The sequence below is a fragment of the Gopherus evgoodei genome, chromosome 1 (assembly GCF_007399415.2).
Source record: "Gopherus evgoodei ecotype Sinaloan lineage chromosome 1, rGopEvg1_v1.p, whole genome shotgun sequence".
Lineage (NCBI taxonomy): Eukaryota > Metazoa > Chordata > Testudines > Testudinidae > Gopherus > Gopherus evgoodei.
The window spans coordinates 319595532-319609828 of NC_044322.1; the positions used below are offsets into that span (position 1 = coordinate 319595532).

Here is a 14297-nt window from a genome sequence, read left to right on the forward strand (position 1 = left end):
AGTTTGGAAGTGCAGTTGCTGCAAACCTGCTGGGGGTAGGCCAAGTTACTACAACTGCAGTCATCTGTCTGTAAGAAAAATGAAGAGGCGTTCACTCCTTTTATTGTAAGGTTTTATGTTTAATATTTAATGCCTCTTGTAGACTGGTGTGAACAAATCTTGTCTTTAGTGTGTTGCTTTAAGAATACATGAAATATACTCATGGCCTTATTTGAGATGCTTTGGAGACACAAAATACAAAGTCTTGGGTATAGCATGGCAAGATAAAGGGAGAGAAAGCACATTTCCTTAGATTATTAGATTATTTTTTGTACCATTATTTGTAGAGGACAAAATACTGAGGCATAGACATACTGAAACAAATATATGCCTTGCTGTTGTACATTTGGTGTCTAACTGCTCTGTTTTCCCCTCACCTAGTAAAAAGTTAAAAATATCCAGTTAGACGAAGAATAATCTGAAACTCAGTCATTGTTTCACTGTTCTTGAAGACTCTCATATGACCACTCATAGTTACATGGCTAAAATCCCTTGTTGCTGAGACATACCTAGTTTATTGCTAATCTGAAAGTTTTATGTACTGCAGCATCTAAATTTTAGTTTGACCAGGTCTAATGATATTCCAAATACTGTGTCCTTAAATTTTCCTCCTTTTGTGAATCATACAAGCACTCAAGGCATGGTTTAAAGCTAATTTATTGGCTGCTTTTGTTTATGCATAGAAATAATGGAAAGTGGTTATAAAAATAAAATTCTGTAGTGTAATGTCACTGAATTATAGCACAATACAAGAGCTAAGTATCTTTTTAAAAATCTGTCTTGCACAAGGTACTTATTTGGTTAAGGAATTCATTCAAAACTTGGCATGACTTTACTCTTTCATTTGCAATTAAGGTGTATGGTAAAACAATTGATGGACAGCAAACCATTATTGCATGCATAGAGAGCCATCAGTTCCAAGCAAAAAATTTTTGGTAAGTTCTTAACTGATCCTGTATTTGTTATATTTCACTATATATTTAAGTAACTCTGTCTATCACAATCATATCCAGTCATCTTCAGTATAGGATATTGCTCCCCTTTTGATGGGAAGAAGTTCCAGATCTGTTGTATGTGACTTTGAAGCTTGTATAAGGAGCTATACAAAAAGCTTTGCTTCTAAAAGAAGCAAAATGGCAGGCTATCAATCTGTTATTTTGCAGAGCATTTGGGAAATTCCCACCCATGCTTTTGCCTTGACTTTCCAGTGATTTTCTTACTTGCATTTCTTCTTCCTTGACAATTGTTTCAGCCAGTTATTTTTAGCTTTAAAACGCTGTCCTCTTCTCTTAACTGTAAGATGTCAACAACGAAAAGCAAATTGAGGACCAGGAAATGTACAGCTATTTTCCACTGGCAGAGGAAGAAGTGTCAAAGGAGACTGTTTCACTCTCTTTCTCCTAGCCAGTCCCAGAAGCAGTCCTTTCACAGATGTAGGAGTATTCTAGGTTCACTCAGGCAACCAGTGGGGATTGGAAGCCTACTGTAGGATGTGGACTCGTTAGTTTCTACCCACTTGGCATTTTTTTCCTTTAAACTATCAATACCTAAGGCCTCAGTTACCCCAGAGGTATTAGTGGTTCCTTTTTGTCAGAAGGGAGATGAGCAGGATTCTTTCCCAACAGCTCCTTGGTCATGAGTCATTCACCAATTCCTCACAAGGCAAAGGGAAGAATAATCAGCGAACCTGAGCAGTGATCAAAATACACCTCCCACCCCTAACCCCCCAGAATCCAGTCTTATACTACAAGGCAAAACACAATTCTCTCTCTCTCTCTCTCTCTCTCTCTCTCACACACACACACACACACACACACACACACACACACACACACACACACACACACACACACACACACACACACACACACACCCCACCCTCCCCATAACTTCTGGAAATCTGTATCCAAGCTTCGTGAGAAAGTTCTTGCTAGCAGTAACACACACACTTTTTTTGTTTGTTTGTTTTAGAAATAAGGAGAAATGCCTTGTTAGGGCTTTTTTCTTCATGAGTCCTCTTGGCCAGATCGGTCTCTATCCTAGAGCAACATGTGTCAAAAGGACAAGCTGTGGTGGCTAAGAAACTTCACCAGAAACTTTTCAAATTCTCCAGCTCTTAAAACTTCCTAAGAATTTGTTACTCTAGGTAAAGGGAAATCCAGCTCCCGCCCCAACATCTCCTCCCCCCAAAATAAAGGAGCTATACAAAAAATGAAAAATCCATTAGTTTCAGCTTCTCCAAAAGAAGCAAAGAGTCCTGTGGCACCTTATAGACTAACAGATGTATTGGAGCATGAGCCTTCGTGGGAAGTGGGTATACACTCACGAAAGCTCATGCTCCAGTACGTCTGTTAGTCTATAACGTGCCACAGGACTCTTTGCTGCTTTTACAGATCCAGACTAATACGGCTACCCGTCTGATACTATCACCAAAAGAGCACACCAAGTGAGAACGATAAGTGTGGTGTGTCAGAAACTCAAGCAAAACACTTGATGATGCAAAATGTCCTCAGTTGTTAATATTTAATTTTCACAGTAGAAAAGATTTTAGAGAGAAACGCATAGCAGATATTTTCCCATCAGTGTCATAGGCTTTTTAATTCTTACATACAACTCCCTGGAAGTTTTCCCATCGGAGTAGCACACTTGTTGCTTTAGATATAGGTGCTCAAGCCAATGACTAAACCTTAGAGGACCTAAAGTCTGAGAGCCAGGGAATTTCCAACCTTTGTCATGCTATGAAGATGAGACCCAAGAGTGGAATCTTGTATAATGTCCTCAAAAAAGCAGAATTAAAAATGAGTAACTTTTTTTCCTTATGTGGCTTTATAGTTCTTTTCTATATATAAAATACACACAATATATTGTCTCCACGTGTGTGTTCCCTCCTGTTAATTTCTTTACTCTTCAGGATGAAGTCCCATAGTGAGGATTTGTGGATGTGACTGGCAAAAAATGGAAAATGCTAACATTTAAACAAATTTTCTCTGATTAGTCACATGCACTAGACCTTTACCCCCCAGAATTTGGCAAACACTAAACTTTTATGTAAGTTGGAATTTGTTGGATAGATTAAATATTTCTCCTTTTTGCTCTGTAAAAGTTTATCTGGTTAATAACTAAAATCAAATCACTCACAATTGTGTGAAGACTGTTTTGCAACATTGGAAATGAACTGCTGGATAGCTTCAGAAGGAGTACCGACTGCGTTGCATGCAGTGGTCTGCTATTATTGTTGAGGAAGAGAGTGCTCCATAGTTAGTGGATGTAATTGTTAGAGAACACTATTTCTCTATCTCTTGTGCTATGTCTTCTTTGGTAATACGATATCCATGCACATCTTTCCATTCCCATCTACAAAGAGAGGTCATACGTCATTAGTTCAGGAAGCCAACATGGAATAATTATGCATATTCAATTATGCATCTGTATCAACCAGTGAGATGATTTGGTGTTAGCCAATATAATGCCTTGCAGTCTGTTAACTTCACCAGCAGAGCTGACAAAATGTAAAATGCCAATGCTTTTGATGTTCTGACTTATGCTGACTAGCTTATAAATGTGAATTAATTTGATATTAATGTGTCTTTGGTAGGAATATATTGACATAATATTGATTTTAGTCCAAAAATACAAGTAACTTTTAGATTCCAAATGGCTGAGTTTTCTCTTTAAAAGGAGAAATGGATACACAATACAAACAAAATTGACAAGGCTCACTAAGCTGCCCAGAACTCAGGCTACTGAGAAGCTGGGAGCCTGGAAGCTCTGATAGCTATATGATTTGCATTGGGGCTTCAAGGGCTGCTGTGCTTTCTGCTGTAGATCAGGGAAACTAGAGGTTCTCAGAGCCTGAGTTACCAGGCTCTCCCAGCTGCACAGCAGCCAAGCTGGCAGAAAAACAGACAGATCTGCCTAGTCGAAGCGCCAATGAAATTGACATATTCCTGTGAAATGCAATATGACTTTTATCAATGGAAATTTTCCAGTGGAAAGTTCTGTTGGAAAACAGCTGACAGCTAGTAAATAAAATAAATTAGTAGAGACATTGCATAAAATAATTTTAAAAAGCAGTTGAAAGCCTTTTGGTATGTGTGCAACAAGCTTCTAGAAATCCTTGGTTCAGCAATGATTACTCACTGTAATGGTTATGACTTTAATTATGATAAGGACTTTACAAACCATTTAAATGACTTATTTTTCATTAAAATGTAGGCTCTGCTGGAGTGAAACATTGCAATTATTTAATGACCTGCAGAATACTAGTTACCATCCTGTAACTGTTCAGGATGTGAAGAATATGTTCTTCACACTGAAACGAGAAGAATCCTAGCTATGCAGAATGTAGTAACACAAGTTAGAGTTTAGTGAGGGCACTGTGGCCAACATCTGTTTATAAAGGATTTTTTGGCACTTCTTGTAGCTGCAAGATGGCAGGATCTCAGTGTTATGGCACTTGTAGCATTACAGTGCCATCTAGCAGCCTAGCTGGGAAACAAGTGACTCAACCAACAGCTTCTGCAGAACTTTACGCTCTCTACCCCACCCAAAGATCGCTAAGTACTTATCAAACCCTACCTTGCTTGGACTTTGAGTTCTGAAATTATAGCCTAAGGTATTATGAATTTACGCATTAACTTATCACCTAAAATATATTCAGTGGAACATTTCTACATCAATCTGTGTGGATTAATTATTTGGTAATCTTAAACTGCTTTTTTTGTCTCAATATTGTTACCTTCTGAAAGGGAATAAAATCTGTAGCTAATCTTCTTGCAGAAAGTCAGTTTATGCCGTACCCAAACTGTTTCTTTCTTGAATACATACATGGAATAGAAATTGAGACAGCCCAAAAGCTGTCCTAATATAGCTTTTTTTCCTGACAGAATGATCCACTAACCCCAGGGGTAGGCAACCTATGGCACGTGCGCCAAAGGCGGCACACAAGCTGATTTTAAGTGGCACTCTTACTGCCTGGGTCCTGGTCACTGTTCCCGGGGGGGGGCTCTGCCTTTTAATTTCATTTTAAATGAAACTTCTTAAATATTTTAAAAAGATTTACATACAACAATAGTTTAGTTATATATTATAGATTTATAGAAAGAGACCTTCTAAAACATTAAAATGTATTACTAGTACACACAACCTTTAATTAGAGTGAATAAATGAAGACTCGGCACACCACTTCTGAAAGATTGCTGACCCCTGCACTAACCTTTTCAGAAGTGCATGCCTTGCAGGGAGGCAAAGTTTGAAATGTAGCCTGCCTGTATTTCAGACATCTGGAAAGATACAATCTCCCCTTGAGTGGTTTGGGAAAACTTACATTCCTTTCTAATGGAAGGAATGCCCACAGTTCTGGAGCTTTATATTTCTGTCAGAGCAGTCCAAAGCCTTAACTACAGTTAATATTGTAGTGATTCATAGGTATTTTAGTATTTTTTTAAATAAAAATGCAAAGATTCTAAAGCTAGTGGGCTGCAAAAAAGTGACTGTTCCTGGAAATCATCCAGTGAGTCTTCCTTTGGTCTAAACAGTACTCAGCTACACGTGCCCAATTGGCAAGTAATTAATAATGAGGAACATTTTTAGAGACAAAACGTTCCTTTTAGAATGTCTGTATGAATAAATAATCTTGCTCCGTATCCAAAAGCAGCAATAAGCGTTCCCACAGAGTTCCCATTTTTCCCAAGTGTTTGTGTCTAAAAACCATGAGTGATTTTCTCTTATAAGAATATTGTGTTCTTCCATGCTACCTCCCTTAACGATCTCAAATTATAAACTAAGTTTGGCACTAGTAGTGAAATTCAACATTTTATTCAAATTATTTTCCCTGCCTTATTTATATCTGCTGTATTTATTTTTAAGGAATGGCCGTTGGAGGTCAGAATGGAAGTTTGCAATCACCCCTTCAACCACTCAGGTGGCTGGCATCTTGAAAATTCAGGTAGGCTTATCATAAATTGTATACTTCAGTGTTTAGAAGGTCTCTAGTTTTTTTTCAACTGGGGGAATCTCATGGTGATATAGTAACAATAATAATTGTGGTGCAAGAAAGAATGGAACAGATACACATTTCACTAATCATTCTGCAGTATTTTAAAATAAACTGGCATTAATTCTGTCTATAAATATTCATTCATGCATTCATATATATTATATTGTAAAAATGGATGATGGAGGGCTTCAGAGACTCATCCCATTTTGTGTGTTGTGGAGTAGGGGGTTGGGTGTCCTTCCCCCCCTCCCCCCTCCTCTCTCGCCTCCTGTATCAAAAGGGTTGGTGTCTGGTCAAAGAAGGCTGAATGCAGCTTTAGACTATTTTCTCTTGAGGGCATAAGATGAGAGGAATATGCTCCTTGTTCCAGGAGGTGTATGCTGCTTCTGCAATGCAAATGGAAACACTTTCTAAAAAAAGGATTAAGAATCAGTGTTTACATTGTCAAAAAGGTCAAACATGTCCTTGTATATCCTACTAGACTCATTACAAGAGCAGCCAAATTAATGAATACACGTATACATTAGAAATCACTAACGTACCTCCTCACCAGTCCCTATTGGTAGGCAGAAAGTCAGCTTTTCCCAAAAGAGCGATTGTTGGAGCCTCTACTTGAGGAATCTGCTTGATGCTAATATAGTTGCCTGTGTTTTATGATTTGCTGTGCATCATGGGCAGAGTCTGTCTCTCTTGTGAGAAATGTTTCTTCAACTATATCAAATTCTCATTTTCTGATCATGAATGGCACCTTTTCTATCTCTTTAGAGGGGTAACTTCTCTGTAAATTCAACTGAATGAATGGTGTCAGTTCTGTTTACCAGTTGTGGCAAAAATGTGTCATTTTACCCTTAAAAAAAAATTCTCCTTGTTTCATTTTGGAAATAGCATTTATATTTATACAGTGCCATTGATGTACCTCTGTGAAAGTCATTAAAAAGGTAATCATGGATAGGCATATCCCACAACTTATTAGGCACAATTTACAGTTCAGCTGCCCCTTTTTTATCAGTGATCTCTAGGGACACAAAAACCTAAAAAACCCTAATTTTCTGTGTCAAGGCTGTTTCAAGACCTTTCTTTCAGTTTCATTTGCAAGTGCATGTACATCTGTTTCCTTTTGATTCTGTCAGTAAAGGCCAAAATCCTCTTATCTTTAGTACTTTCCAAAGATTCCAGTTTAAATTGTAAAGATATCCATTACTCTTCAATACCATGTCATTGGTTGTGAATAACCTTACATCTAAGTGCCCAAGGTGTACCTCCTTTAATTTCCTATTGGTGTTTAAATCCCCCACACGGAAACCAGTGATCAGCATTATAATCCTACATTTTCAATGTCTTTAAATCGCTCCAGTTTTTAACTCATTGACTTTATCAAGATTAGTTTTAATACCTTTGAAGAATCTAAGACTAAGACTGGTAGCACTGTAAATTGAGGGCAGAGGGGGGAGTACAGTAAACCTTTTTGGGGAAAGACCAAGAGTTTCCAAACTTATTCTGCTGTGTCTACTAGTTAGGTTACTAACATTATTGTGCTGGAGAGAATTCTTTTTAGAAAGATCACCTGGGCTTGCTTAATATAAGATGTCACACTGCCTCCAGCAAACAGTCTGGCTGAGCAAGGAGGGCAGCAACACACTGCAGCCTGAAGCTTTGCCAAAACTCTCCTTGAACAAAGTCAATCCTCATTACTTGAGTAGTTTCCAATAAGTCTCCTAAAGAACAATACCTTTCTGCTACCGCAAGTAGCTTGGATAAAATGAACTGTTAATTGCAAAATAAATTTTCTGGACACGAAAAGTGCTGCTCTGAGCACATACATGCTGAGCACTTCAAGTATAACTCTGCATTTCCGTGGAAATGCAACACCAACAGATCCCTCTCTTTCCCCTAGAAAAGTGTGTTTAATGTTGGCATTTTACCACCATGCTGATTCAGTAGCTGTAGTACTGATAATATTTGTTTTACTTTTGCATAGGTTCACTATTATGAAGATGGTAATGTTCAGCTAGTGAGCCATAAAGACATACAAGATTCATTAACAGTGTCTGTAAGTTATCTTTTTACAAGGTCTCATTATATGTTGAAGTGACACATTTTTGGTGTAGGTTTTGGATGTGTTTAAGACTTTTGATGCTCAGAATGAGTTCTGCCTTTGTATTCTACAGAACAATGCCGGTTAGACATTCTGACATAAGATCCTTTCACTATTTAGAAATAGGTGAAAAAAATTGTACATGCAAGTAGATAGCTAATATTTTTACGTTGCACGTATAGATGTCTGCTGTCTTCTCTTAAATCCTCCAGAATACTGTAAACTGAATTTGTTGCATGAGTTTTTTTTTTTTGCTTGTGACTTTTTTAAAGAAACAAGACAGATTAATTTTAGTTGTGAGATTATAGTTAGCTTGAACTGTCTGCACTTATTATTTATCGGCACTTGCTCTAACTCTTCTTAAACTGTTAATTGTAGGTGCTGTGTGGCTTATGGAATTAGATTTTGAATGTGCAGTGAGTTTGGTCTGAAGTAGTACCTGCTGAACACACTCTCATTCCCCTTCCAATTATTGGCACACAATTGGCAGCATTTGCTTAGGAGAAGATGAGGGCTCTAAAAATAGCAGTGTGTTAGGGGAGAACTCCATAACTAGTGTTAGCTTGAACTTGTATAGCCTATTTGTAACCAGTGATGTCAGACCTTTGCTTTCATGGACATTTAAATCCATTTCGGGGGTGGAGACAAAACTTCAGATATTCTGCAGTTCAGAGGCTCCACGCCTGCTAGATACAGACCTTATTTCTTCTTAGCTGTCCCTTTTTGATAGAGGTTATTATGGTGCATTAGGGAGGAAATGCCTAAAAACCCTGTGTGTGGAAACAACAGTTGCATCCTAAGGCTTGTTCACTGTAGGGACTGGTGCTGTCTGAGTGCAGCATGAACTAATAATTGCTCTTAATAATAAAATACCATGATTGGTAGAAGGCATGAGGAAGTGAATAAACATTTATATATTCTGCTTGGAGTGTCCATTAATAAACTTGTCAATGACATTAAATTAGCAGAAGGGAATGGAAAAAGTACAATTTGAAAGCCTCTCAGATGGTTATGAGATGCTGATGAAGAACTGGGTTCTAAGTGCCAAGCTGGATTTAACAAAGAACATTGTGAATTAAAATAAATGTATATTTAAAAAAAAAAATAAAGCAAGGCTCACTGGCTTTCCAATCACAATAACAGCATACAGAGTGGGGAAGGGTGGTGCTAAATGATAAAATTTCAGAAGTTGTAGGCATGGAAATTACTTCTGAGTCATAAGTAAAGGGACCAAAGTCCTTGCTCATGCTCTTTTCAGCTGAAAATTGCTTCAGTGGAGACTGAGAGGACAGTTCCAACAGTGGGTCCTGTCCTGCCGTATCAGTCAGGTACTGAAGGACCAATCAGGACCAAGAGATTTGGTGCTGAGCACTTCCTCAGACAGCCGTCCTTCCTTTTTAGCAGGGAGAAGGGCAACAAGTATCTCCTGTTCAGGTGTCTTATTTAGACTTCAGGCATACAAGGCATAGAAGACTATACAGGCAAAGACCTCTGTCCTCTTGGAGAGAGCAGGAAAAGTGCCTTAGCTGTCAGACCCTCTCCTCTTCTCCACCATGTAGCTGAGCAGCAGCTTCCTACCAGCAACAGCAGATCTGAAATGAAGATAGATATGAATAAGTATGCCAGGTCAGTAGGGGATTCCTTTAGTGTCTCTCAGACCTCCCAACACATGGGCTTTTTTTCTGGAAGCTAAGCAGAAGCTGTTAATCCAGGAAATACTGCCTAACTCAATAGAGCAGATGAGGATCTCTTCCTTGCCTCTTTGCAGGATTCAAGCCTCTTCTTTTTTCCCTAAGTGGGCACCACCTCCACTGGTCTCCCCCTCTTCCTCTTCTGTAATTGTCAGGAACCTTTTCACAGACCAACTGCTGAAGACAACTCCTCCCATCTCTCTGTGGAAGCAGCTCCTCTTGCAGATCTGGAGACTGTCATCTCTAGGCATATCCCTCAAGGAGTTAGCTTATCTTATCTCCCATAAGATCAAGTTCTGACTGCAGACTCCCTAGTAGAAGAAAAGGAGAGAGGACTACCCATTCTTTTAGGATAGGACTCTTGGCCAAGGCGCTCTGCCAGTCTATTTTAAAATGTTGGAATTACGATGTGCTGCTCCAGATGCATTCTTATCTCCAAGTTTCCAAAAAATGTGCAAGCTAGATCTCCAAATTCCAGTATTCCTTATGTCTCAGCTCAGCAGTACCCTCTTGCTTGAAACCCTCTTGGAGCTCTGATTGTTCATATTCTTAAGGTTGCCCTGTGTAAAGATTAAACATTTTAACCCCATTGTTTTACAATATTTTTAGAGACTTTTTTCACTTCTATTGAATAATCAAATATAACGTTATAGTACATCTCTCTCCTGGTCTCTCTGATCTTGTCAGTTTGACAAATCTAATAATTTTGACAAAAATAACTGGAGAAGGACTCAATGGGATCTGCTTGTTTTGGTATGTACTATTCTTAGCTGGTATAAATTGTTCTATATTCACTTGCCCCCAGGTATTTAATAGCCTTGGCTTCCATAAATGATTCTGTAGTGACTTGCCCACAAGTAACTAGGCAGTGATTCTGCTGCAAATTTTCTTAAGATTCACTTGTTTTTCCTCCTTTGCAGTAATGAGCTTAGTTTAGATTATATTTAGAGAAATGCAGCACCAAGGCATAATTCAGGCAAGAAAAAATGAAGCTACTCTGGTGTTAGGAAGCACAACGTTTTTCAAATTGAGTATTGAACTGAATAGCAGTTATGTGAGCCCAATTAATCTATTATTTTATATTTCTGGCTAATGGAGGCTACTTTAAGCATCTTATTTTTGCAGGAGAAGTATAATTCATTGACAGCCTTTTTAGAGTTGTAACATTTTAGTTACTTTAATTTGAAAACAAATCCTTTCTTTCCTAGAACGAAGCCCAAACAGCAAAGGAATTTATAAAAATTGTAGAGGCTGCAGAAAATGAGTATCAGGTATGACTTCTGAAACATCCAAAATATACTACTTGTATGTAAAACCATGCTTAATTTTGCCTAATATTGTGTACACTTAGACTGAGCCCCAAAACTTATGTAATATTACTGAAGTAGGAAAACTGGCTTTTGTAAGTGAATGCAGTTTTGGTATTTCATTTCAATTTTAAGGATTATTGCTATAATACTGTTCATTTTATAACTTTAAGAAGCAGAGTCAAGACAATCTAATCATGCTAATAACTTTTAGTTCTGCACTCTAGCTGTCTGTTACCCTCATTTCCTGCCCCATTCTTTCTGATTGTTCCGCCTACTTATGTCTTAAATTAGACTGACCTTTTTGAGGGCAGATTTTTTTGTCAATACAGTACAGCATGCTAGGATCCTGATTTTCACTAAGGTTTCTAGGCACAAGTATAATGCACATTATTTCATTTCAGGAGTGCACAACCTCTTGTGAAAGGCCAGTCCACAGTTAAATACTCTGACTGGATGCACACATCTTGATATGTAGATAATATTTCACCAGAGCAAGAAGTTCACATTTTGGTGGAAATTTCCATCCAAGCGTATCAAGACCTCACTTTATTTGGATGGTTTTCTAGCAGCTTTGGTAGATGTATGAATAAGACAAGTATTTCAAATGCATGAGGTTTATAGAGTTTGCAAAATATTACTGTTCTAGGAGTCTGGAAATTTGAGTTCCGTGTTCATTAAACTTTTTGATAAGGGATCACTTTCAGGCAGGAAATTATATCCTACTTATGTTAATTTGCTAAAAAGCACTGTACACTTTAAATTCATATGACTAAAAGTGTTACTTGTTGTAGAGCTTATACATATTTAGGCTTGGAAGGATTGGATTTTTATCATTAAGCATTGATTTCACAAACAAATATTTCCATCAATAACTGAAATTTACTGCTAGGCAAAGGAAGACTAATGCTTGAGAATTTGAATTTGATTTAAAGATATTTACTTTGTATATTTTTGATGTGATATAAGCAATTTGTTTTTAACAGTTATAAAGCTTTAATTTTTTGAATCTCAGTATTTGCTGTCATTAATTTCCTGCAACTGAAAATTTAAATCAGTTTTCAAAAAATGCTTTAAAATATACATTGATATCATCAGTTTGAATTTTTTAAATTCTGACAACCCTAAATGTACTGCATGTGCAAACTGATCACCCTCATAGGAAAAAATAGTGAAAGGTTATGGTCTATGGTAATACTGTTAGCTCTCAAAACCCATATTTAACTTTCTAAACCAAGACCGAGTTTTTGGGCTCTCATTTGACAGCTTACTGTAAACAAGCGCGATCTTAATTTTTTTAGACTACATAATTTTAGTAAGACTTAACAGGAGGCAACAGGTTACGCATTATCCTGTGATTATTTGAATGATCTGTATATGTAGGCCACTGTTTCCGTTATTTTCTTTTTTCCAGTGTAGTTTGTTTTGAATAATTCTAACTCTTTGCTCTGTTTAACAGACTGCTATCAGTGAGAATTATCAAACTATGTCGGACACTACTTTCAAGGCCTTACGTCGACAATTGCCAGTTACCCGCACTAAGATTGACTGGAACAAGATCCTTAGCTACAAGATTGGAAAAGAGATGCAGAATGCTTAAGACAAACAATGCATGACTGGATAATTTTAGTGTTCTTGTATACAAATAAAAATTATTACAAAAGTATTTGGAACTGTTGTCACCCAGTCAGCATGGGCTTTTGCCATTGAAAAATCACTGTAAGTAGTCTGGTTAGAGCACAAAGCTTAACTAATCAACCTTCTTTCCCCCTTTCCCCCCCCCCCCCCCCCCCCCCCCCCCAGTTTGTTTCCTTTTTCTCAGAGGGATTGCAAAATCAATATAGCTGAAAACTTTCCTCTGGAGTTTCTGTTGTACGTTTACATTTTTTATAATGAAAAGACCATGCCTTTAGATTGCAATTTAAAATTAAGAACGGTTTGAAAAATATTTTTGCATACAGTAACTGTCTTACTTTCATGTGAACTGAGCAACTTCTGAAATTTGCTGGATTCCTTGAACAGTTCAGTAGTGTACATTTCTAGTTCAAGGCCCATGATAGATTTAGCCATATAAGTTGCTGTAGAAATCATTTAGCCCTCCATTGGATGTAAGACTGGAGAAAGCATTTTCTATTTTAAGTATGTTAAAATCTTTCAAAATACTTATTCAGCTGGCTCAGTGTTAACTAAACTTTTTTAAACAAGGCCAAGGTCTTATGCTGTTTTAAGATTTTGAAATTAAATAAAGTACTTATTTCAGAAATGCATTTAATGCTTTATTCCTGACAGTTACTTAAATGAGTTCAGATTCCATCTGCCCCAGTTTTTTATTATACATCCACAAATGTAATATAACAAGGCATATTGTAATATATAATTCTGTACTCATGACCATGTCTCTATTTTTTTTTTCTTGGATTGAAATGTACTAAAATTCAATGTGACATTAAAATGCAAATTTTCTATTTATTTGAGTAGCACAATAATTACGGATTGATCCTGTTGTGTGGTGTTTTTAAAAATATGAATACTGCTTAAAACTGATATTTTCACTTTGAAACTTGTGGTCGCTTACTTGTTATTAGAAATGCTGTGTACATATATGGTTTGCTGTAATAGCACATTTCTCCATCTCCCCGTTTGTAAGATGCATTATCATACTCTCTACTGAGGACTGCTTGAAGTTCTTAGCTTACAGTAATTTACTGTTGGCTGTAGGGAATAGAAGAGATTTAGGTGTCTGTGAAGACCAAAACGAATCTCAGTCTGCTAGAGGGGAATCCTTTCCTTTGTGCTGCAATTTTCTTGGGATTGAAATGGTTTTTTTAGGTTAAAAAAAGAAACCCTGCAAAGAACAATGTATTCAGTCAAACATTTCAACAGTTTGAAATATATAGGGTTTCATTTTAAAAACCTGCATAAAAATAATATTTTGTTGCTTTTTTTTTAAAAAGGTGGTGCTATGTCAAGAATGGTATATTGAAAATCTAACTTTTTAACCACTAAGGCCTGGTCTACACTGAGGGCGGGGATCGACATAAGATATGCAACTTCAGCTATGAGAATAGCGTAGCTGAAGTCAACATATCTTAGTTCGACTTACCTCGCGTCCTCACAGGACGGGGTCAATCACTGCGGCACCCCTGTTGACTTTGCTTCCGCCCTCA

The 14297-nt window shown here is 37.3% G+C and overlaps 1 protein-coding gene across 2 annotated transcripts in view; it reads left to right on the top strand.

Moving 5' to 3' along the window:
* Window positions 1-13599, top strand: part of CAPZA2 (capping actin protein of muscle Z-line subunit alpha 2) — a 41915-nt gene extending 28316 nt beyond the window's left edge. For both annotated transcript variants that reach the window (XM_030549071.1, XM_030549070.1), the window contains 5 exons: window positions 895-974; window positions 5908-5986; window positions 8016-8087; window positions 11032-11094; window positions 12590-13599. In XM_030549071.1, the coding sequence (XP_030404931.1) occupies window positions 895-974; window positions 5908-5986; window positions 8016-8087; window positions 11032-11094; window positions 12590-12730 (435 nt within the window). In that variant the 3' untranslated portion in view covers window positions 12731-13599. The remainder of the gene's footprint in view (window positions 1-894; window positions 975-5907; window positions 5987-8015; window positions 8088-11031; window positions 11095-12589) is intronic.
* The last annotated feature ends 698 nt before the right edge of the window (window positions 13600-14297 follow it).